This window comes from Triturus cristatus, chromosome 2_1 (genome assembly GCF_964204655.1).
Source record: "Triturus cristatus chromosome 2_1, aTriCri1.1, whole genome shotgun sequence".
Lineage (NCBI taxonomy): Eukaryota > Metazoa > Chordata > Amphibia > Caudata > Salamandridae > Triturus > Triturus cristatus.
Genome location: NC_140581.1, coordinates 362,585,325 through 362,610,239, shown reverse-complemented (window position 1 = coordinate 362,610,239; position 24,915 = coordinate 362,585,325). Strand labels below are relative to the sequence as shown.

At 41.5% G+C, this 24,915-nt stretch overlaps 1 protein-coding gene across 1 annotated transcript in view; it reads left to right on the top strand.

Annotated features, from left to right (window-relative positions):
• DHX29 (DExH-box helicase 29) overlaps positions 1-24,915 on the top strand; it is a 1,004,292-nt gene that overhangs the window by 723,971 nt on the left and 255,406 nt on the right. The window contains exons 12-14 of the mRNA XM_085631302.1: positions 647-790; positions 5,616-5,792; positions 20,715-20,855. Coding sequence (XP_085487428.1) covers positions 647-790; positions 5,616-5,792; positions 20,715-20,855 — 462 coding nt within the window. The remainder of the gene's footprint in view (positions 1-646; positions 791-5,615; positions 5,793-20,714; positions 20,856-24,915) is intronic.

Here is a 24,915-nt window from a genome sequence, read left to right as displayed (position 1 = left end):
AGTAAACCACCAGAGGCTTCAGGGGACGATTACAGCCAATGTTCCAATTCAAAATTAGGCGGACAACTGGGGTTCCTTAGATTATTTAGTTGGAGCGCGCCTAGCCAGTACGCGGTCATCAACGTGGAGTCAGGCTAATGTGTGCTAATATCATGTGGGCTGCCTTGTAAATATCGCGATGTAAGCATCAGCAATATTTGCAAGGTAGTCCATCTGGGGTATGCCCAGTAACGCCCACTTTGCATCTCATTGGAGATGCAAAGTGAGGCATAGGGAAAAAGGGTGCTAACATGCGATTATGCATGTTAGCACCCTCTTGTAAATAGGGCGCTGGTTTTATGTCCGCTTTTTTGGCTTTGTAAGCCAAAAAAGTGGATATAGAGCCCTTGTAAATATGCCCCTCAGTTGGTACTTTCTAGTTCTGCGCTCAATGTAGCGAGGTCAGCATGCTGTCCCTCTGGTGTAATCTTCACTATCCTTTGACAACCTTTTGATAATTTTGAATATTTCTCATATATGTTTATCTATGTGTAAATTTATTATTTATTTAGCAAAAACCTAACCGAAAGATGAGTTGAGGATTTATCAATAGAGTTCTGTAACAATACAAAGTTCATAAATATTGTTCTTTTCCTTTGTTTGCCAGAATTCTTTGTGCGGTTACCAGATAAGAATGGAATCGCGGACTGGAGAATTTACTAAGCTGCTGTACTGTACCACAGGAGTTCTTCTCCGGAAGCTGCAGGACGATGGTTTATTAAAAAATGTTTCACATGTAATTGTGGACGAGGTTAGTATCTCAGATACGTTTCAGAACATGTTATGTCTAAGTAATTGGCTTTAAAACAATATTTAAACGCCTGCAAGTTAAAAATAGACTAGAAATGACACACTGTGTTGGTTCATAATACGTTTTGAAAATGTATTCTTTTTTGTGACCAAATTGAACTGAATTTCGAATTATAGGCTTATTTAGTATTCTTCACTTAGTGCTGTAAAAAGACAGCATGTTTTTGTTTTATTTACTGCAAGTAAATCCTCGATACCATCTTTGTATGGTTGTTAGATTGGCCCAGTGTAAATTGCACATAGGGTACCTGGTTGGGTTTACTACTGCTAGATATCTTTGGTCACAAAGACATTGTCATCTTGTGCTCCCTTCCCTCCGTAACTACTCATCTACATCACATGACTGATATGGGGCTTTTACAATATTCCCTTTGATCACCTGCTCAGAATTTCTTTTAATCCTTTCCCATGCCATCGGGTAGAGTAGGAAATTGCAAGGGAATGGGAATGTACTCAATTAATGACACTGTATCACTTTTATATTAACATTATTTGGTCCTGTTCCCAAGTCCTTAGAATTTACCCCAGGGCGGATTTTGCAGAGTTGTGCTTCGCGGAACTCCGCGAAGTGCAAAAAAAACTCAGCCGCACAACGCGGAGCTCCGCCAGCGGCGGAGAACAATAGAAAAATGCAGTTCGCTGTGATTGCACAGTGCCGGATGCTTGTCCCCACTGTGCAGTGATTGCGAATGGCACCATGCACAGCGCAAGCTTACCTTTTCTGCCGTTCGAGTACATTTTTACTCGAGCAGCAGCTTTCTCAACGCAAACGGGCATTTTTTTTTTTTGCAGAGTTTTATATAGCCAAACTTGACCCGAATCTAATCAGGTATCAGAGCGCTTTACATAGCACCAGTTACGTTACATGAGGACACACATTAATTTTTTTTGTTAGGCACGGGGAGATTAAGTGATTTGCCCAGAATCACAGGATGTTCAGCGTCATTACCGAGACTCGAACCCAGTTCCTCAGGTCCGAGGTCGTGCGCCCTAGCCGTTAGGCCAACTCCTCAACGCAAGCGGTCGCGAGTATATGCGACCACTCGAAATGAGAAAACTGACCCCCCCGTTTTGAGAAATCTTGCCAGTTGATTTTCCACGCTCGCGCTCTCCAACTTGATGTTGACGAACGCCATAGAGGAAAAATCTCGCCGGGAGGTTGATTTTTCTTGCTCGCGCTCACCAACTTGACGTTCACAAAAGCGAACGAGGAAAAAAACTACGCTCTGCTACGTGGGGCTGACTTTTTCAGATCTCCGTGAGATCCGCGTAAAGCGAAGTGCGGAAAACTCCTCAAGCTGAGCGGAGTCACCCCCCAGGCCTAATTAGGCATGTGTAGGTTGCCACTTTGTCAGTCAATTAAGTTGCTAAAACAAGTACTTTGTGTTCATTTTGAAATAACGTGTCACATGTAATTGAAAGGTCTTAATCATCGAGGAGGCTCAGATGCTTTATTATTGTAAAGAGCAGTCTACGGTAACGGAGGATTTTAGCATTATTGCCCAAGCTCTTCAAAGGGATGATCTGTTACTAAAAATATATTACATTTTGAGGATGCCAAAATAAAATCTAAAGAACTGACCTATAGACAAACTAATGATCCTCTTATCATAATGACATTAAAATGTCTTAAATATGACTTCAATCCATTATTAGTAAACAAGCACACGTATGGTTACATGCTGTTTTACCTAAGCAAGTCCGTAAAGTAACTAGCGGCCTATTTAAAGTTAAAGTGCAACTTCAACCTATTCCAGATGATCAAAGATGAACAAGGAAAGTTACAGACCTCAACAGAGGCAATACTGAACATGTTCCAAAGTTTCTACACCAAACGTTACACCCCTCCATCGATACTCCGAAAAGCACCTGTCTACAATTCCTTCATAACCTCCAGATTATGTAAATCTCTAATTCCGAACAACTGTCCGTAACCAGTCCATTTGCCATAGAGGAGATCAGACCCACCAAAAAAAGTATACCATCTGGTAAAGCACCAGGACCGGATGGTCTTCCAATTGACACCCAGGCTTGGTTTTTATCACCTTTGCACCCTGAAGAAGGTGTGACAGCCTATGGGTCTTTCACCGAAACGTGCATCTGCGCTTACCTAGAATTGAACTCAAAGACCCCGGAAGTTGATTGACAGAGTCAACAGAACCAGCTGATTAACATATTCACTACATGTAAAACTATTTTTGTAATGTGTAACAATATACATGTGAACACTTTTTTTCTTTCCTTATTCATACCTGTTCATAAATCACCTACGTATAATGTTATATTTTAGCTCTGATATAGAAATTTTTTTGTCGGTCTTTGGGACTCCAAAGTTGTTTTGATTTTAATTTGTTTTGCCTGAATGTAATACTTGTAGGACAAATGGGATGTGTCAGTTTGATTAAAAGTGTGATTGCGAATGGGGGTTTCCAGAAACAGTGCCACTGTGTGAATATTCAAATCTACGTACTTTATATTATTGTCTGTGATCTCAATGGGCATGACTAGAGTTGTTCATTATTGTGCATCTATTATAAGTAAAGATATTTTTAAATAAATGTATATTTTTTGAGACATAAAATTATCTGAACTGTATGAGTTTTTTTGAATTACAAAGCTCAGTTGCGACGTTTCAGCGCCTTAGATAATGAGTTACACCACTGCTGTCTATCAGAGTAGGCAGGTTGTTTGTTTTTGTTATATTTTGTATTTCCCCTATTCCCGTCTCTTTAATCTGGTTCCAGGTGCCCTCCTTATTTTGTTGGAGGGTCTTCCAGTTGCTTCTACAAAACCTTTGCCCCTGAATCAGTGACCCACTGGAATCAGCACTGTCCCAATTCACAACTTCTGGGTCTGTATCAGGTGTCTGCCTCCGAAGCCACCATTTTGGTCATTCCAAAGGATGGAAAAGACCACTCCAAACCTAGAAATTTCAGGCCCGTATCCCTTATAAACACGGAGGCAAAGATGTATGCAAAAATCATCGCCAACCGCCTCCCCCGAACCTCCCCCGATTTTTAGACTGGTCTATCCTTCCCAAACAGGCTTTATGAAGGGGGCGCCTAGCAAATGACAACATTCGCCTCTTCCCCCATATAATCGAAAAAGCCTCCAGACCGCTCTCCCCCCCCAGCAGCAGCCATAGCCTTAGATGCAGAGAAGGCTTTTGACAAAGCCTCATGGCCATAACTTGAGGCCGCCATCTCGAAATACAACCTAGGGGATCCGTTCATCAAATTGACCATGGCTTTATGCTCTAATCCCACTGCTAGATTTAAAATTAATGGTGCATTATCCCACTCTTTAGCCTTACAATATGGTACCCGCCAAGGCTGCCCTCACTGCCTCTATTATTCCTACTGATCCTCTCCTAATAATGTTAAATTAGTCCCCTGATATCCCAGGCATACCTTCAGGGATGTCTCATTTAAAACGGCTTCATATGCAGAAGACATTTTGATATTCACAGACTACCCAAACTTAGCAGGTCCCAAATAATAAATATTATTGACCACTTTTCCCACTTCTGTTACTACTCCTTAAACTGAGACAAATCAGAGTTCTTCCCCTGAATGTTCATTGCAAACTTTCGGTTGTTGACTCCTCCAAATTTCAATGTAAATCTATTATTAAATATCTCTGCATCTGGTTCTACAGTTACCTCTTTGAATATATCTCCATTAATGAAAACATGACATTGAATAAAATAAATATATCACCCAGACATATTTCATGGGGGGCACACACGAAACGACCAAAATGATGGTATCCCCTCTGATTAATTTTTTGTCTAGTATGCTCCCTGTCTGCCTATTCCAAGAATTCTTCATTAAGGCTGATAAAGTCTTCTCAGAATTTGTTTGAAATAAAAAAAAACTAGAATCCGTCTTTACAAACTGAGAACCCCCGACAAGCTAGGCGGGAGCAATTTCCCAAATTGGAATACATATTTAACAGAATACTTAGCTGCCCAAGGTTCACGCTGGTTAGAATCTGACCCACCCAAAAAACCTGTGTGGCTTGACATGGACTTTTCAATCAGCCACCCCTTTACTCTAATAGCCAATCTGACTATGTTACACCATTCACACACACATGCCAAGAAAATCTTCCAATACTCTATCTTGTCCTTATTGGCCCTGGATAAAACCCTGACGACTAACATACATATATCCTTTTTCAAATCACTATGGAACATAAAAAACTACAAACCACCAACTCAATGTCGATTGGCATGATATGGGCAGCTAAAGGGATTTCACTAATATCACACCTTTATACGGACTCCGAACCACTCTAAGTCACATCCTTACAAATCAATTACAATCTTTCTAATATGGATTTCTGTGTCTTCCAGTGGATCAAAGCCAAAGTGTCCAAGCTAGGTCAACTCCAGAACTTGTCATCCCTTCTCTGAAAAATGCAACTATTATTATGAGACGGTCATTCTTAACTCTACTATGTTCTGTTCTACACTGTTCTGTGACTTTTTCAGTTATGTTTTATATGATTGCCATTCTCCTCGGTACCATATTTACATACATGTCTCACTATTTGTATTAATTTGTCTAGAAACTGGGTTTTTTGTATGTTTTTTTCCTTGCTCTTTTTTAAAAATGGCAATAAAATATTTCGAACAGAAAATAGAAATAAACTAGCAAGAAAACTTTTTCTATTTAGTGGTATGTGCTCATCCTAGAACCGTCCACCATTCCCTTACTTCTGCTTGTCCAGTAACCCCTGTTTGTTCTTCTGGCTCACAACAGGTTCATGAAAGAAGTGTTCAATCTGATTTCCTGCTCATTATACTGAAGGAGATCTTACAGAAGCGTTCTGACCTGCACATCATTTTAATGAGCGCCACGGTTGACAGTGAGAAGTTTTCCAAGTATTTCACATACTGCCCCATCATTAAGATTTCAGGAAGAACTTACCCCGTCGAGGTAAATATATTTTAGGCTTGTCTTGTTTTTGTGCAGCTTATTACTTTCAAGTTTCCAAAAATCTTCACCAGACGAGGCCACAGGTGCACCACAACCAGTATTAAGGGTGTTCATCACAAATGTTACTGTGAGTTGAAAAGCAACAGCCATTAGGTCTAAGAATTGGAAGAAACATTCCCATTGCTGGAAATGAAGGGGATCCACCCGAAACTAGTAGCTATTACCGAGCTGGATCTGTGCTGGCCCCAGTGAAATATGCTTTGTCCTGGTTTATTCACATGACCAGTGGTGCTGGAACAATGTTCAGCTTAGGGGTGCTGCCATCTATGTTACGTCACTGAAGTCATAGGGGTTGTGAAAAATCCAAGCATCACACAAAAAACAATCATAGAAAATGGGTTATTCCCACCATTCAGCAGGAGAGTGGTAAGAATGTGCTATGTACCCGGGGGGCATTTTGGAGCACATTGTCACAAATATATGACTAAAGCAAGATGTAGTAGCGCACTGCTATTTACAGACATCATATTTTTATAATGTGTGGAAATCAGATTTTAGTTAATATAATTTTCACATCCCCAACTATAGTGTCTTGATTTGTTGTGATGATATTAACATCTTTGTTTCCATCACACTTTAGGATCACAAAAGAAAGTACTTTCTCGCTGCTAATATATTTTTAAATATTTGTAAAGTTCCTTTACAGGTATTTACGTTTTGCTGTGTTAAAAAAGAGTGGACATGAATTCATGAATTAATGTAGGAGCATTTGTAAAGCGCAAACAATCACCCCAATGGGGTTTAATCTGAGAACGAAGAGAAACTTGACTGACTACAACTGAAAAAGAAAAGGAAGAAGAAAATCCATTAAATATGGGGAAAAGCCAGGTTTTCAGGTGCTTTCTAAAAGTGTAAATGTTGGGAGTTAGTTTAGCAATACGCATAAGGTCTTTCCAGGCCATTGCCCCAAGAACAGAAATAGATCTGCCACCTCTGGTTTGTAACCTAAACTTTGTGATCCTTAGCAATCTGCTATTGGCAGATCGTAACTCTCTGTGGGGCCATAAGGAACAAAACGGTGTAAAAGAAAAATAGGCCCTGCTTGATGAAATGACTTGAAAACAATAGTTAAAGATTTAGAACAGTTTTCCAATGGAAAGACAGTGAAGGTGCTGTAGACCCTCAGTGGTAGAACTGATACAAGGGAGGTTTAGGGGCTATCTGACTGCAGCATTTTGTACCACTTGCAGCTTCTTGATTAGGTATTTGGGCAGATTTAAATAAAGAGTATTACAATTGTCAAGTCTTGAAGTGTTCAAGGCGTGGACAACCATCTTTCTTGCTGAGAGAGGGAGAAAAGCCAAGAACTTTATTAGGTACTTGATTACAGTGAAGCAGGTCGATGAGACAGAGTTGAAAGATAGATCATTGTCAAACTTAACACCTAGGGGGCAGCGAAAATTATCGCTGGCCGCCCTTAGCGTGAGGAATTATATCACCGGCTATCGCAGATAATTATCACCATGCTAGCACTGTATTGCCAACGCATAGCGCAATGGCGATAATTATTCCTGTGATAGCGGTGTTTTTCATGGAACATCGCTGGTTTTCCAGCGATGGTCCATGGAAAACTGTGATATCTTTGTTGATAGGGCTGGGTGGTCTCAGCCCTATAATCCACCACCCATTGACTAACATTGTTTAGTCAAAGGAAAAGCAGGCGTAAGGAAAGTAGCGATAACCGCGGTTAGCGCTACTTTTCTTATCACTATGCTTGTTAGCGTACCCATTGATAATTGGAGAAATATCGGTTAGCGACATTTCTCCAGTTATTTTGGGAAGGAACGCCCACTTTGCATCTCATTAGATATGCAAAGGTGGTAGTTACGGGAAAGGGCGCTAAGGCAAGGATTCACGCGATAGCGTGACCTTGCTGATAAAGCGATAAAACTATCGCCGCTTTTCGTTTGAAAATGGACGCATAAGCAGCGATAATTTTTTATCGCCGCCTTGTTGATATGCCCCTAAATTCCTTGCTACCTTGGTAGGTGAAGGTTGGTTGTCAGATGTTCTGGCCATCTGTCCAAGGTGGAAAATTAGTAATTAGATCCGAAAAGGAGAATTTCAGGTTTCTCTGCATTGCATTTTAAAATATTCATGTTCATCCACAAGACCACCTCAGAGAAGCAACCATTAAAATTAAGCTCAGAGGTGGAAGAGTTCTTATCAATAGCTAAAATCAATTGGGTATCCTACAACCTTTTCTTTCACACCCCTGGCATCCCAGCAAGATTGTCACTATGTTCACTGTACAAAATCCTCTGACTTTGCAGTCAGAGAAAGAAAGAAAGTAAGTAGCAATCGTCATGTTAACAGAATTAGCTGAAATTTGTCAGAAGACAGAGCCTCACATTTGACCTCTGTGGCAAGATAAAAGCAACATTCTAAAACATCTGTATTGCTTGTTCACCTTCTGAACTGCAGCTTGGTTATTATGGGGGTGTGTAGCACCCCCAGCATTCCTACTCCCAGTGCCTATGCACAGGACGCATTCAGTGATGCCTGCATTTTGCCTGCTTTATATTCAGAGCAACAATGCATGTGGAGTGATAGAGGTTTCTTATTTATACTTCCAGCTGTGCCCGACTCAAATTCCCCCCTGGAGTGGCCAGCAGCACTACTTATGTTTGAGTCTCATCCAGGCTAAGAGGTAGCTGAAACCTACTATCTAGAGCCTAATTCCTTGATACCACTGCCATTGAATACGCAAAGACACTCAGCTTGTCCTAGTACCTAGGATAAAAATTATAATTTGGAGGAATGTTTTTTACTTTTCCAATAGCTATATCTGTCTGTATGAGTAATTACTCTAATAATAGCTTTTTATAATACATAAGATGCTGTAGTTACTGTATAAATGCAAGTCTCTAATTTCTTGTGACACACCCAGTCATTGATCATAAAGAAAATACGTCAGAACTCGACTATTAAGTTATTACATTTGAGTTCTAAGGTCACATTGCCTGCTGCCAGAGCCAGCAGCCAAGGTGAAAGGCAGGTCAGGCCACGGAGCATAATTTAAGAAGCTGTTTAAAGCAAGAAAAAACGGAACATTGCTTTTCTTACTTCTCCTCTATTTATTTTTTTGTGTTTGAAAAGCTTTATTTCAGGAAAATATTAGTACAAAGATATCAGCGACAGCATAAATACAGTTAAATAGCATGAAAAGGCCAATATCATAAGAAACGAGCAAAAGCATTTTATAAGGATTTTAAGGGAAAAACAGGAGAAAGGGGGAAGGGGGAAAAGAAATAAGAGAGGAAAAAAAGAAAATGGAAATGGTACAATGCAATATGAAAATACAATAACATGCTTTAGAAGTAAGTGCTGTAGGCGAAAACAATAGTCAAATAGCAAATACGAAGAGCAATTATAACAAGAAATAAATCCTGTAGTGTTATTGCAAGCAGAGAAAATGTAAATTCCTCAAGGCGGGTCAAAATTTTCTGCATTGGTGCAGGATAGCTTCTTACGAACCATCCGGTCTAGATAAGAGGTAAGGGGTAACCAAAAGAGATCCCTATTGTGGGTGGGATTACAGGAGGAAGCAAAAGCGGTATCAAGTCTGTGGAAGTGACATAGAGAGTTCCACCAGCAGCGTATGGAGACCTTAGTGAGGGACTTCCAGTTGGAAGAAATATGCTGAAAGGCTAAGGCAAGCATGAGGTCAAAGAGACCGCGAGAATGAAGAGGGAGAACTAGCGAGTCTGATAAACTGCCAAGAAAAAGGATAGGTATAGAATATTGAGAGGAGATAGCGAAAATGCGTGAAATGTATAGCCAAACAGAGTCCCAAAAGTGAGAAACAGAGGGACATAAGAATAAGAGATGAAAAAGGTTGGCATTGGGGGAAGAACATGTCCAGCAGAGAAAATCAGCAGAGGAGGAAAAACGGGCTAGAGAAAGTGGAGATAGGTATAGCCTATGATACAGATAAAAGAGAGATTGAGTAAGAGAAGCAGAGCGAGAAATTTTTAGAGATCTGGACCAGAGTTTATCCCACATGGCAACGGACCAGACACAACCCAAATCCGCCTCCCAGGAAAGCTCCAATTTAGATTTAGGGCGATCCGTGTTAGGAGCGGAAAAGAATTTATAGATGAGGGAAGCCTTGGGTAGGACAGAAAGCACCTTAAGAAGAGGAACGCAGGGAGCAGAAGAAGGGGAAGAAGGAAGAGAGTAGAAAATATCAAGAATAAGTGTCATTAGAGTAACAAACTTTTGCAAAAAAGAGCGAGGACAGTGAAAGGACCTCTGAAATTGAGGAAAGGAACAAGGAGAAAGACCGTCAAAAAATTGATTCACCCAGATGATGCCCGTAGACCTCCAAGCCTTCCAGAAGATGGGCCTATTCTTTATACGGTGGAATCCAGAAAAGACTCCCGAGTAGTAGGTGAAGGATGAAAGAGAGGCTTTAAAAGACAAGAGGTGTGTTTAAATAAAGGGAGTGACGAGTGCGGAGCCTTGGCAGAGAAACGAATAGTCTCTTTGAAAGAAAAATGCGACAACAATGTTTGTTCGATATGCAGCCACAGAGGAGCAAGAGGAGAGGGAGTAGAAGCCAGCCACCTGGATTCCTGACGGAGAGAGAAAGATTTATGGTAAAGACGAAAATCTGGGAAATTAATCCCACCATTGGACTTGGGCTTGCGAAGACAAGCTAATGAGATTCTAGCCCTCTTCTTGCTCCAAAGAAATCTCGACAAACAAGAGTCGATGTGTTTAAAATAAATTGCGGGAATATGAACAGGCAACATAGACAAAATATAAATTAAAATGGGAGCTATCATCATCTTGATTGAATCCATTCGTCCCCACCAAGAAAGAAAGAGGGGATTCCAGGTGGAAAATAAATGATCAATACGAGACAAAACCGCAGACATGTTTAAAGAAATTGAGGAGGAAATAGAGTTGGAAAACCATACCCCTAGGTACTTCATTTTGGAACTATTCCAAGCAAATCCAGTAGAAGAGAATACAGAAGGGGTACAACATTTGGTAAGAGGGAGAATCTCAGTTTTATCCAAATTAATTTTATACCCCGAGACCTGGGAAAAGGAATCAAACTCAGACAGTAAAGGGGGGATAGAAGTTTCCGGAGCAGAAATGAAAAGAAGGATATCATCCGCATAAGCAGAAAGCTTCAATTGACTAGTCTCATATGGAAAACCTAAAATAGAGTCGTTATTACGAATGGAAGACAAAAAGGGTTCAAGGGCCAGGACGAAAAGTAAAGGAGATAAGGGACAACCTTGACGAACATCCCATTGAAGAGGGAAGTACGAAGAGACTTGACCATTAACCAGGACAGCAGCTTTGGGGGAGGAGTACAAGAGAGAAATGAGAGAGATGAAACGAGGGCCAAAACCATACCAACGCAAAGAAGCAAAAAGGAAAGACCAGTCAACTCTATCAAAGGCCTTCTCAGCGTCAACCAAAATAGCTGCCAAGGGGATAGAGAGAGATGGGACTTTATTTAAAACATTAAGAAAGAGACGAGAATTATCAGAGGTAAGTCTGCCTTTAACAAAACCGCATTGTTCCTTCCCAATAAGATGGGGCATAAGGGGGTCAAGCCGTTACGCAAGAGTTTTAGCAAACAACTTGTAATCCACATTTACTAAAGAGATCGGACGATAGTTCTTGCAGAATTTGGGGTCGCGACCATCCTTAGCAATGAGACAAATGGTGGCTTCCTGGAATGTACCCTCAGCCTTGCCCCAACAAACAAAACGATTGAAAGAGAGAAAGAAGTTTGGGGAGTAAAAGATCAGAGAAGTGTAGATAGAATTCAACTGAAAAACCGTCAGGACCTGGGGTTTTGCCTTTGGTAAGAATATTCAAAGCCGCAGATAGCTCTTGTAAAGAGAGATCTGCATCCAAGTCTGGGAGATTGAGGTGAGAGTGCGACGGTTTAGGAAGTTTATCAAAATAAGCCTGGACCAAAGAGGGAGGGGGGGGAGTTTCCGGAGTATAAAGCGCAGAATAAAAGGATTGAAATTGGTCAAGAATATCCTGAGGTTTATGTAATAAGGTGTTCTCAGATGAGTAGATGGATTCAATGAAGGAACGCTCCTTGCGGGACTTAAGATAGTTGGCAAGAAGTTTACCTGCCTTATTGCGTCCACCATAATAACGCGCACTACTGCGAAGAAGCACCGACGAAGCGTTGTCAGCAGTAAATTTATTGTACTCGAGCTTGGCACGAATAAGATCAGGAGGGACGGGATTATTGGGAGAAGATTAAAACTTATGTTCCAAAGATTTAATATGAGCCAATGTAGTTTTCTGCTTCTGAAGAAAACGCTTTTTCTTCTTAGAGACAAAGTCAATGACAAACCCGCGAGCCGTAGCCTTAAAGGAGTCCCAAAGAGAATGGGGGGAAATGTTAGAAACATCATTTAACATAAAAAATTCAGTAGCAAAGGAACGAAAGGAGGAAGAAAAGACAGGATCAGTAAGAAGAGAATTATTAAATCGCCAGCGAGAAGACCTGGGACGCGGAGGAAGGAAGTCGAGATCCGTCACAATAGGGGCATGGTCCGAGATAAGTATAGGTTCAATAGAGGAAGAGAGTAGATTTTGTAATAGGGATGGAGAAGAAAAATATAGTCAAGAAGAGAGAAAGATGAGTGAGGAGGAGAGAAAAAGGAATAGTCAAGAGAGTCAGGGTGTGAAAGTCTCCAGGAATCGGTGAGATGTGATTGGGAAATAGTATCTAGAAATTGTTTATGAGGCTTATGAGGAATAAACCGAACAGTTGACTTACGGTCCAGAAAAGGGTCCACAATCTGGTTACAGTCACCACCTAGAATAAAGAGGTCATCTCTATGCTGTATACATTTGCTCGTAATCGAAGGCCAGAAAAATAAATCGGGCTGTGTAGGGCCATAGACATTGAAGACAGTCAGAGGAACATCATTAATCAGTAATTTAGCTAGTATCCACCTACCATCAGAATCTGTTTCTTGTAATAATACTTTACATGCTAACCTTTTATGACACAAGACAGCAACACCATTCTTCTTATTGGTAGAGGGAGAAAATAACACCGTACCCACCCAACCTCGCCTTAGCTTGAGAGACTCAGCCTCCGAGAGGTGAGTCTCTTGTAACAGAGCAATGTCAGGATTATAAGAAGCAAGGTGGGAAAGAATCCTCTGACGTTTAATAGGACTAATAAAACCTTTTACATTCCAGGAGATTGCTCTGAATTTAAACGCAATAAAACATTAATAGAAACCGTACCTACAGCAACAATGAAAAAGCGAGAAGATATCATATCAAAGACAATAAATACTGAAAAAAAAGAATCGCAACAGGTAGAGGGAAATAGGAACAAATGGAAGAATATAAATAGAAAGACAAAAACATGATACTAATAGAGAAGAGACAAAAGAGGATAATAGGGTGAGAAAGATGGAGAGGAAAAAAGGTAAAGGACAAGAGAAAAAAAAGTACAAGAAGAGACAGTACATATCCAAAAAGGATGACCGAAGATAACGTACCTGAAGGGGACATAAAAAGGATGGCGGGGTTGTGGAAGGATTCGATAAGATTGAACACCCAAAACCAGGAGAACACACCGAGTCAGGACGGAAGACGAAAAAGACAAACCATATGGAATGAAGAAGAACACATCAGTCGGCCTAGATGAAGAAAAAGAGGATGTGAACAATTATGGTGAAGAAAATAACAATCAAACAAAATGCGTAGAGAAGAAACAAACACCAAGATGCTAGATGAAAAAGACCTGATCTAAAGGCAAACCAACAATAAGACACAAAGCAATGCAAAAACATTTTAGATAAAACCTGCAAGAAAAAAGAGAGTTAAGCATTCAACCACAAGCAGTAGAAGTATCCATGCCAGTATTAGACTGAATGTGAATAAAGTTTTTAAGTTCCGCAGGATCTTGAAAAGTCCAAGTTTGGTTCTGATGAGTAACTTTAAAGATGCAAGGATGGAATAAGCCGTATCTGGCTCCAAGAGAGCGTAGAGGGGCGCGAAGATTCAAAAATTCCTTCCGTCTTGCCGCAGTTGCATTCGAAACATCCTGGGAAAGAAAAACCCTCTGGCCCAACCATGAAACTTGACGCTTGGCTCTAGCCGCCGAAAGGCCCAGAAGTAGATCTGTGAACCTTAAGAAAAGAATGATAACTCCACGAGGCTTGGATGAGGTGGAGGAGCGAGGGCCAAGTCTATGAGCTCTTTGGATGCTAAGAGAGGTAGTGGCAGGCAAATCCAAAAGTTTCAGGAGGAAGAAGGAGAAAAACGAGACAGGATCATCACCTTCCAAGGATTCTGGAAGGCCATAAATGCACAGGTTATTCCTCCTATTTATATTTTCTAACTCCTCAGTATGTTGCTGGAGGGCAAGAACGGACTTCTCTAGTGAGGCTATACGTTGAGAATTGACTTGGATCTCTGAAACCTGCTGCTCCATTGAAGAAACTCTGTTGTCCATAGTTGACCATTTTAGTTTAAAATTCTGCATTTTGTTATTAGTCTCCTCAACAAATGGACGTAAAGCACGGATCTCCTCCCGGAGTAGCTCCAGAGAGATAGGAGAAGGTTTGTCCGGAGGAGGAGAATCCTGCTTCAAGCGTTTAGAGGATGTAGAAGGAGGAGAGACCTTACTTGAAGAGGGCTGCGAGGAGGAAGCACGATTAGGAGCTGAAGCAGCCATTTGGTCCAGATTAGATGAAAAATCAGCAGCTGAGGAGGAGGAAGGCGACGTCGTAGAGGCGTTTTTTGAGGGTACAAAAACAAACTTCGGGTTACGCAACTTGCCCATAGGTATTGAGGGGGCTAGGTAACACAATGTACCAAGGCAAGGAGGAAGAGAAGAAAAAGATCTTCCTGACCCTGACAGGTAGGCACCGTACAGTGCAGATAGGCAGCACAGATGTGAGGTGGACGACAGCAACAGCTATCAAAAACTGAACTCAGCAAGGCATCGCAAAGACACTCAAATCCCTGCTGATAAACATGAGACAGGAAAAGGCCGTAATAAGCGCCGAGGTGATAATGGACTTCAGCCAAAAACCATGAGAGCTGTCAGGTACTGTGTACGTGCGACCACCACAGATATCATCAAACCTTCTAGAACCACAACGCAGGATGAAGGTAGTCACAAAAAGGGAAGTCCAGTGCCACTTCACGTGATTCAAGACGTAATCCTGAAGTACCTCCTCAAAGAAGCAGTGAAAGCGAGTCAGAGAGTAAAATGTAATGTCCAAAAACAAGTTGGCGCAATATAATGCTCATTCACACACATAGCGCAAAAGGAGTATAATATATCAACTCAGTAGAAGTCCGCAGATGATGAAACCAAGTGAAGGAGCGGGTAAAATACAAGTAAAGGTCAACTCCTTATGGCATCCCTGAGCAGAAACCTCTCTTGATTCTCCTCAAAAGAAAAAAAAATCATCAAAACGCGCAAAAAATAGACATTAGGAAGTCAAGCAGGCAGCATCTGTATCAGTTTGTGTGGACGCGCTGAGCGCATACGAGCGCTCCGAGGTACTCAAAATGGCGGCCGCGCTGAGGGGGACTGAGAAAGCGGCATTATCGACGCGTATGGGAACAAAAAAACATAATGCAGACCTCAGGAGACGGGCGGCAGGTTCCGGTTGTAGAATTTACCGCAAACGCTCATAATGCGGTTCCGAGAGCGGAGCACGCCGTGAAAAATCGTCCCGGCACAGCGGAGCTCCCGTACTAGGCGGCCATCTTCTTCGGAGTCCTAGCCACGCCCCCCACTTCTCCTCTATTTTAATAGCTCACAATGACAAGGAAAGAGAATATGCTTATTTTTTACACTCCTTAGATAGAGAAAAGCTAACTCTGCACATTCCGAGCTACTGCAGCTTTTTTTTTTAAACCTGACTTGTATTGAACTGTTTCTAATATCTGTATCAAATATCTAACAGGTTTTTGTTGTGTTTAATTTTGCACTAGAGGTTTTATTCATGTTCTTCATGTTGCAAACATGTTTGCTCTTTCTTATGAAAGAGCTACACACCAAGATTTTAAGTGGTTTGTGAGAAAGTTATAGTATGACCATGCATTATATGGGGTAAAGTATTCCCTGATGTACATGATAAGGATATTCCAATTCACCTCGGAGTTCCATGACCCTATAAAGGAATTCGACCTTCAGCCTCTTTCCTCTGTATGGGTATGTAACACCTGGGTGACTTACAATATCCTTATGATGTAGAGCAGAGGAGACTTTATCTCCTATATAAAGCACTTACTAATAAGTCATTATTATTACCCAAAGGAACACATTATTAGAAACCTAAGAATTAGGAAAGATTGAAAGAAGAAAACAGCAAGGGGCATATCAGCAACAACCGGCGATAATTATCGCTCAGCGCTCTTAGCGTGAGGATAATTATCGCCGGGTAACGTGGATTTTTATCACTGAGATAGCGTGCTATTAGCAACGCTTATCTCCTCAGCGATAAAAATCCTCACGCTAACTGCCTAACGTGAGATTATCTCTGGAAACCCAGCTCTAATCTCACGCAATGTGGCGTTAGCTTGTTGATAGGGCCCCACAAACTTAGCCATGATATCCACCTTCCATAGGATATCATGGCTAAGTCAGTCCTGAAGCAGGCGTAAGGAAAGTAGCGATAACCGGGGTTATCGCTACTTTTCTGACACTATGCTTCATAGCGTGGGGCTTGATGATAGGAGAAATATGTCGCTTAGCGACATTTCTCCTTTCATGTTAGGTCAGGAACGCCCACTTCGATTTACATATCCTAAAGGCCATCGCTTTGTTAATTGACTCTACTCTACTGTATTTACGCATTATGGTACAGACGAAACACGTGTTGGCTTTATCCCTACTTCTTGTTGGAATACTCTTTATATGAAATAAAGAAGACGAATACACATCGGGAGTGGAGATTTTATTGAAAGAACACAACATCACTATATCTTAGATTTGTTCAAAGTTGTGCCACAAAGATATCGTAACCATTTACTATTTCTCTCTTGGCCGAAGAGCACCAAATGTATTTGTACTAAGGAGTGCTATTACTGAGAATTTTGATGTGTATGTGCAGGTTTCTTGTTTACTTGCCGCCAGCACTGTTGGGTAATCAGTGCTATCCGTGTACACAGCACCCCACTTTTTTGAATTGTAAATACGCTATTGACTACCTAAGTATTGACTGACATCATCAACTATAGGTGCGGCTTATCCCTGTGGAGGGATTACTATTACCCTAGCTACTCGCAATTGAAAGGCTATTCTTGTGGGTGGCACAATCAGCAAAACCCATGAGGAAAAAGCAAAAGGTTTAGGGAAAACAACTACCTCAAGAGGATCAGATCTAACAATTGTTCTGTAAGGGAGGAGTCACAGCACATCTTGTGAGTCTAAAGACTTCTTCGAAGAAAAACAACTTGCAAGGATCTGAGCCCAAGACTAGAGTGCAGGTGTTTGCTGAGTATGTGAGCATACAGCATTACACACTATGGACAGATGCTTACACAATAAGTAACATTATCCCTATAAGTCAAACGTTGCTCCTCGTATCTCCACCCCTTGTGACTCTGCAACCTTTCTATTTCCACTCCTTGACCACATTGCTTAATTTGTTAAAAAATTGCGTACATGTCCCCAAGATTTTTCTTAGGCGGCCACAACCTACTTCCTCCACTGATGTACCTAATTTCCACTACATGAGCTGCCCACTTCCACCACTGGCATTGTGCCAGCTTGTACACCTTCCAAAGCCATTGTTGCACTCACTAACACATTGTTTGGTTGAGGTAGGAAGGTGGGGAATCCAGGGTTTGTATTTTAATGTTTGCTTTAATTTTTACCTTAGAGTCTTAAATCTGGTGTTGCTCGTAAACACAACAGATCAAACCATAACATAGGTGACAATCGTGAACCCAAAGAATGGACACATACCAATAAACTAAGCAGAATCTAATTTTTAGGATCAGCGGCAGATGGCAGCCTTTCAAAATGGTGGCCCTGACCTAAATTGCAGTAAGTGGATGAAGCAAGTCCCTTGTATCTTCTGAAGGTTTGGAGTAGTAATCCCCATGAGAATTGTTCGGATAAATTGGGTGCAAATAGTGCACTTTACAAGTCAGTTTTCACTTAGATTTGCTAAAAAGCTTTATGCTCTAAAAGGGCACTCCTGCAATAATCTGTCCTTTTATGTTCCACTTTGGAGTAGGGCGAAATCCACATACATGTCCATAAAACCTCTTTCAGGTGCCAAAAAGTGACAAGTTAATTCTCCTTTCAGAGAGGTGAGAGCAGCGGGGCCTGGACCTAACTTTAGTCCACATTCACTCAGAGCAGGAGCTTAATTATTCAGACATAATTAAAATTGTAAACACTCTCAAAGTGAAACATAGCCTTCCCAGTGCTGAGTTGGGCATTACAATTCATGGGTTTTACGTACAGACGGCCATCCTTCTACACATCATTTAAAAATCAAATGACATTTTAAATCCCACTGACCTTGATCTCACTCGTCGCGTCTTCACTTTCTGTCATGGAGGTGTGAAGGTTCAGTCGCTGTGTCTGGGACTTGCAATCACTGTGGGCACAGGGTTTGGTGGTTCAAGTACTGGGGTGGCTACCGTGACTTTGCCCTGGGTTTGAATTATGAGTGCCTTCCTGATTCCAAGAAACTGTTAGCCAAGGCTGCTCTCGGGTCACACAGTGGCACCTACCAACAGTGCCCGGCTGTCTTGCCCATCTATGATCTCTGCTAAAGTGCAGTGCAGTACTACTCTACCAAGCATGAGGGCCATCCCATAATCATTTCTGAGAGTCCGTATAATATTGTACTCTGGTCTCACCTTGTTGCACCTTGCCCCAGCACCATAAACTCATTGCTACCAGACTCCTAGCAGCAATAGTCTATTACTTAGGTTGCACTAAGTCTTATTGGTGCTTAGCAGACTGTCTATACACAGTTAAGTATTGCAGCCCTGTTGTAGAAATAGTATTTAAGCGCAGTTTATCTCGCCTGGCTGGTGGTGTTCTCATTACTGGTGCTGGTGTACAGAGCCATGCCAGTGAAGTGCCTAGCAGTTGCAGTGGAATGCTGCTGCTGCTTCTGTGTGCCAGCCAGTGGTAGCGCGACAGTACTGTGTGCACTCTGAACGAGTCTTAACTCTCAGGTCCTGTCCCGCCCCAGTTGATTCTTCACAGGGGTACCTGGTGCCGTCCCTTGAATCGTTTTCAGCAGTAAAGTCTGGCATTACAGTATTACTGACCTTCAAAGGAGGGCCCACTCCCATGCCGCCCCAAGACCATTACTGCTAGTCCACGTGGCCACTAAAACCAGTCCCGGCTGATATAGTGAAGATACTCCTCGTTGGGTGGCATCTCCAGGTTGCGGCAGGCAGCAGGCTCAGTGCAGGCTGGGGCCCGGTGTCCTGTACAGGTGACTAGGAAGTTCTGCGGACGTCACCTGCAAGGACTAAAGAGGGCAAGTTGTTGTGGGCTGCGCCCTGTTATTCCAAACAAACAACAGCATAAATGAAAAGCAGCGAGGCACAGCCTCCCAGCAGTCATGTGCATTGCTGACTGGGCCTGTCTGTAGCTAGGTAGTGAGTGGGAGGGCTGTGGTGGCAGCGGTGTGCTTTAAAGGGACATTGCTGGTGAGGTGAAGCAAATTGATTCCTCTAAGTCCTTAATTGGAGAGAGCTGTAGGTCTGACTCTTTAATGTCATGTTAGAATGACAAAGCAGTGGATCAGGATCAGTGTAGATAACTGGTTACCTATTTCAGTTAAGGGAACAGAAATAATAATTGGAGATTGCATGGGTTGTGCTAAAACCAACAAGTTTCAGGTCAGTAAGTAGACTTGGGGCCAGATTTATTAAAGGTTTGCATTGCCCTTGTGTTACACAATGTGATGCAAGGGCAACGCAATCCTTAAATCAGTTTTACCATGGCATGCAAGGCCATCTTGTGTGGCCATGCGTGTCTTGGTAAATCTGAAGTAACACAGAGCAGTGCAAGTTGCTGCCTTGCGTTACTCTGCGCTGGGAAGGCATTACATGGATGGAGAGTGGTTGTTCACATCTGTCCACCCATGGAATTTGGCACATTCCTAGATTTACCAAGAGAAGTAAACCTAGGAATGCGTCAAAATTGTGCACTTTCACCGAAGAAGGTGCAACAGGGAGAAATACCTTTATTTCACCTTGTTTTCTTCTCTTTGTCATTGTGCTTCATTCTAGAGGAAGCATTCTGCAGCACACGTAGGATGAGAAAAAACCTCTAAGGATTGTTTTTGTGCAGGTCGGTTTCCCTTCCTGCACCAAAATAATCCTGAGTGTAACGCAGGCACCCTTGCAGAATGGTGCAAGGGTGCCTGTATTGGTGCATGGCAGCATCAAGTGGACTAGCACAGAAAGAAAGCAGGAATGTACCATATGTTTATGAATATAGCACAGTCCTGCCCTCTCTAAGTTGTGTTGCGCTGTGTCAAATCTTGATAAATCTGGTCCCAGATCTTGGTTGTGAGTTCGTATTCTAGGGCCTGTCCTTTTATGTGTGTTTTATATTGTATTATGCTAAATAATTTTGCTCTTGTATGAGACAGTTGATGTTCCCGAGGATAGGAGGTTTTGTTTATGGGGTTCTTTACGCGATATAGATTCAATGAAGATATCAGTCTTGCATGAGGCTAATATTTTAGTTACATATCATTGAACCCATTCATGCCAAATATATGTTCCCCAGCAAAGAACAATCTAATAGTAGCATGATTTAAATATTCTAAAATTATATGGTGCTTATTAAAAAGTGAATGGAAAAATTGAAAAAGCGCGCTACAAATAAAATGCACTGTTTTGCAGGTTTTCCATCTCGAAGATTTGATAGAGGAGACTGGTTTTGTTCTTGAACAAGACTCTGAATATTGCCAGAAGTTCTTGGAAGAGGAGGAGGAAATAACTCTTAATATTTCTGGCAAAGGAGGAGGAACCAGAACAATTCAGGTATGTGTGTGTGTTCTGTTTGATATGGGCTGCTCTGTAAGCATAAAGTTGTCATCGGCAGGCGCAATATTTTTAGTTGTTATACTATCACCAGAAAGAATTAGTGGGTGTAATTTGCCATTTCATCTTCCCCTGCTGAATACTTTACTGATTCAGTGGCATTCAAATTAAATCATTAACCAGTGTCATACAAAACTCCATCATTCACCTTTCCTCTTTCACCATGGATTTAATTACTTAAAGGCTGTATTGACAGACTTAGATAAAGTCCTACGGTCCAGCTCCAGTTTTAAGTAGGCCTGACTCCATCTTTGGTACTGTAAGTTGCCATGTTTTCCCCATGTATGAAGAATCATGGTCATGTCTGATATTGACGTAGGTGTTGCCTGACCTCTTTCTAAGAACTGTGAAGTGGTCAAGTAATTTGGTTAATGACATAGACACCTGATGCGGCATCAGTCTGAGACAAGTGACTACTCATCACCATGTCAAGGTCAAATAAGAACAAATACAGACATCCAAAATAGTGTAGTCTGAGTTGACGTCCTTTCACCTTATGTGTTCATAAGGAAACATCTGGGACTCACACCTTGATGAACATAATCTATGTCACTCATTCCTGACCTTATGGCAGAAATTCCAATCTCTGGTAAGAATTAGTATGTAAGGGCTGCCACCTGATGACTTGTCAGGAGCGGTCCAGCGTCCAGATTATCACACAAGATTCTGCCAAAGATGTTCTCACCTACTACCAATGCACTTCGAAAATGCTCATTTCGCCTGATGTTGATAAAGCTGTGTCCCGGAGGAAAGCCACCACAGCAGTGCGTTTACCCTTCACAGGGAACACTGCCTTCACATATCCACTGAAAACAACAACTCTTGCTTTCAACAAGGTATGAAGTGCATCGCTTCTCCCTAAGAAACTCAAGACTGCAAGTTACTCTACTTTCCATGCTCTCTTAGTGTAGGGCATAGATGTAGTTTTTAGGGTGTTAGGTTTTACATGGCATTTTAACCATTTTAGATATGTTAATTTTATTCTTGTTGCTCATAACGTGCCTTCTTCCTATTTATATAATTTTATGTGTAGTTATTTTAGAAATACTGAGCAACAGGTTCATCCTGTTTTAATAAAAGGCTTTTAATTAAAAGTGTATATTCTTCTTAGTGCAAGGTGTGTGTGATATTATGAATATCGAAATAGGTATGTTTCTGTTACCATGGTGCCCCTGATCCCTTTGTGGGAATTATTAGTAACCCAATAGCAATAACTCAGCTTCAACAATGTATTGGGGCGGGTTCTGCGGGGCTACAATAACTTTTCTTTTACGTTCAGCGTTGGTGGTTTGAACCAAGTTCACCTGTGTCAGCAGTGGGTGGGAAAGCAAACCTTGTAGAACCACACCAAAGTCGTAGTTTACGCAACAAGACCAAGTGTAATTTTATTTATTAATTCTTCTCTGCCAGTCAAATTGATATATGGGAGAAGAATTATCAGTATTTGCATGAAACGATTACTGTATTTAGGCCCATAGATTTCCTATGAATGTATCCAAGTATAGAACAGTACAGGGAGCTCCAGTGCGCTAATTGCTTTCAGCATTCTTCTGTCCAAAGTAGTAGCATATTTTATAACGGTCTTAAAATGTAAATTCATATATCTCTATTTTAATAGATGCATTCCTCCTATTAAAAATACAACCTTGTTACAATAGTACAGAATGTATGCCTCCATTTGTCACTTTGTCTACAGTGACCATCTATGAATATGTTTGGGTCTGTGAGTATGCCTACAGGTGTTGTGTATGGCCTCAGTATGACAGAGGATGCCTGAATGGAACATTGTTTTGTGGAAAACACTATTTCTGAGGAACAAGGATAGCAATTTAGTGTCCTAAAGTCTGCCTCGCTATATGTTGATATTAAAACACCAGCATGCTTTCTTGAAACAGTAAGAAACACATTTTGTTAGTTCTGTCATCAAATCTTGCCTTTCGGTTTCAATTGTGGTATCTCTAAATTCCACTATTTCTGAGTCATAGATCACTGTAACTCTTTAGCAGGGGTTCTATCTGGGTCTGTATTACAGAAAGTGCAGTGGGCATGTCTACCTCTTCTTTGTGCCCCAGGGCACTTTGGTATTAGAGAAGGGAAAATATACACCCCTGCTTCCACATATGTAATGTGGATCGTGTTTGTGTGAAATATGTGCCAGCACGATCACGAGGGGGCATTGCCTCCTTAAAATGGGGGCATGACCCCATTCAAATAAACAAATCCTTTGTTAGGAGGTGCTCTGATATCATATCCTCAGCACATTGTTTGTGAAGAGCTGTTATATAGTGCCTTATATTAGCAAGACAAAAAGATGGCACTCTGACTATGCACCACATAGAGGTGGTGTGCACCCAACGGCGCCCTTGGGAAATGGTGTATGGATGTTATCTATTACATAGAGAGCTACTCTTTTTTTCTGCACCACTGTTTTGAGCTACATGCTCCATCTTGTTTTGGACCTTTATCTAGAAGTACATACCATGCTTATGGCCCACTTCCTAGCAAGCATATAGTTGACCTGGTGTTAAAGAAACATAACATGACCTCTCTTTCCCAATTGACTAGGAGGTCTAAGGCTTTGCCATTTAGTGCCTCCTTCTCGTAAAATCAGAGCATTAATTGTGAGATTTTGCTTTTTTTCATCCACCGGTCTTAGTGATCAAAGGATTCTTTCTCTGATACCCAAGATTTCTTCATGTGAATTACAAAAGGAGTTGTAAATGTCTATAGTGTGAACAAATCAACTAAACTTTACTGTCTAAGTTACTGGTCTTGAACTGAAGGAGGATCTTACAAACCGTGTCTAGGTGTTTGTAAGAGCTAGGGGGCATATCATCAAGGGCTGAAGATATAATTATTGCTGCTTTAGCGTCCGTTTTTGGGCGAAAAGCGGCAATAATTATATTGTATTATTTGCAAGGACACGCTAGCGCGTTTCCTTGATTCAGCTCCCGTTTTGTTCATGCCTCGCTTTGCATCTCTAATGAGATGCAAAGGAGGCATGCCTGACAAAACACCATGGGAAAATATCGCTACCCCAGCTTCGTGATATCATCAACGACGGGTAGCGATATTTTAAATCCTGTTAGCTATGTCTTAACGCAGTAATTTAACGTCTGTTAAATTCCTGACTAAGGCATAGCTAACATGGGAGGTGGATTATGGTGATACGACCACAAGGTCTTCTCACCAAGGCTATCTCCGTTTTGGGTGCAACATCGCTGGTTTTCCAGCGATGTTGGCCCATTTCCCTGGAATATTATCGCCCTGGAGTAACGCGTTACCAGGGTGATAAATTCCAGTGATAGACGGGGATAAATAAACAAGCGCTAAGCGCGCTTGGCGTTTTTTTATCGCCGTCCTAGTAAATATGCCCCTAAGTGATCAAACCACCAACACTCAAGCCTCTTCTAGATGAAACATTGTGTTAATTTGTAGCCACCAGCATCTAGTGAGTTATTTCATCCTGTCTGCTGATAATCGCAAAGTCCAAATTCATAATTCCAAAAGTAGGTGATTGATTCACCATTTCATTAACCTCTCCAGTGTCATTCAAATCATTCAAATATCAAACCTTATCCAACTAAGCTGCAAATGGTTTTAGTTGCTTAGTGTCTTGGGCAACCACTGCAATTTCAATTTATTTTTAATTGCATCAGTTAATTAAAACCATAGCTAAAAGAATAAATAATAATAAACATGCAGTTAAAATTATAAAAGTTTCTCGGTGCGCAAGGCATTTTCCAAACTTGTGGCTACCGTTGACCAAGGACTCCCGACTCTGGGCCTTACAGCCAGGACTTGTTGAAATTTGGTGAGGAATTTGATAAATCGACAGTTAAAGGTGGGGTCAGCGGGACTTCATTCAGTCAGTCAAAAAGCATTTGTAGAGCGCAGCATTGTCACTCCGATGGGTGTCTGGGAGCTGTCTCTCTGTCGAAGAATCTCTTTCTGAAGTCTGCCAGCGAGGAGGCTGTACAGAGCTGGAGGGGAAGGTCGT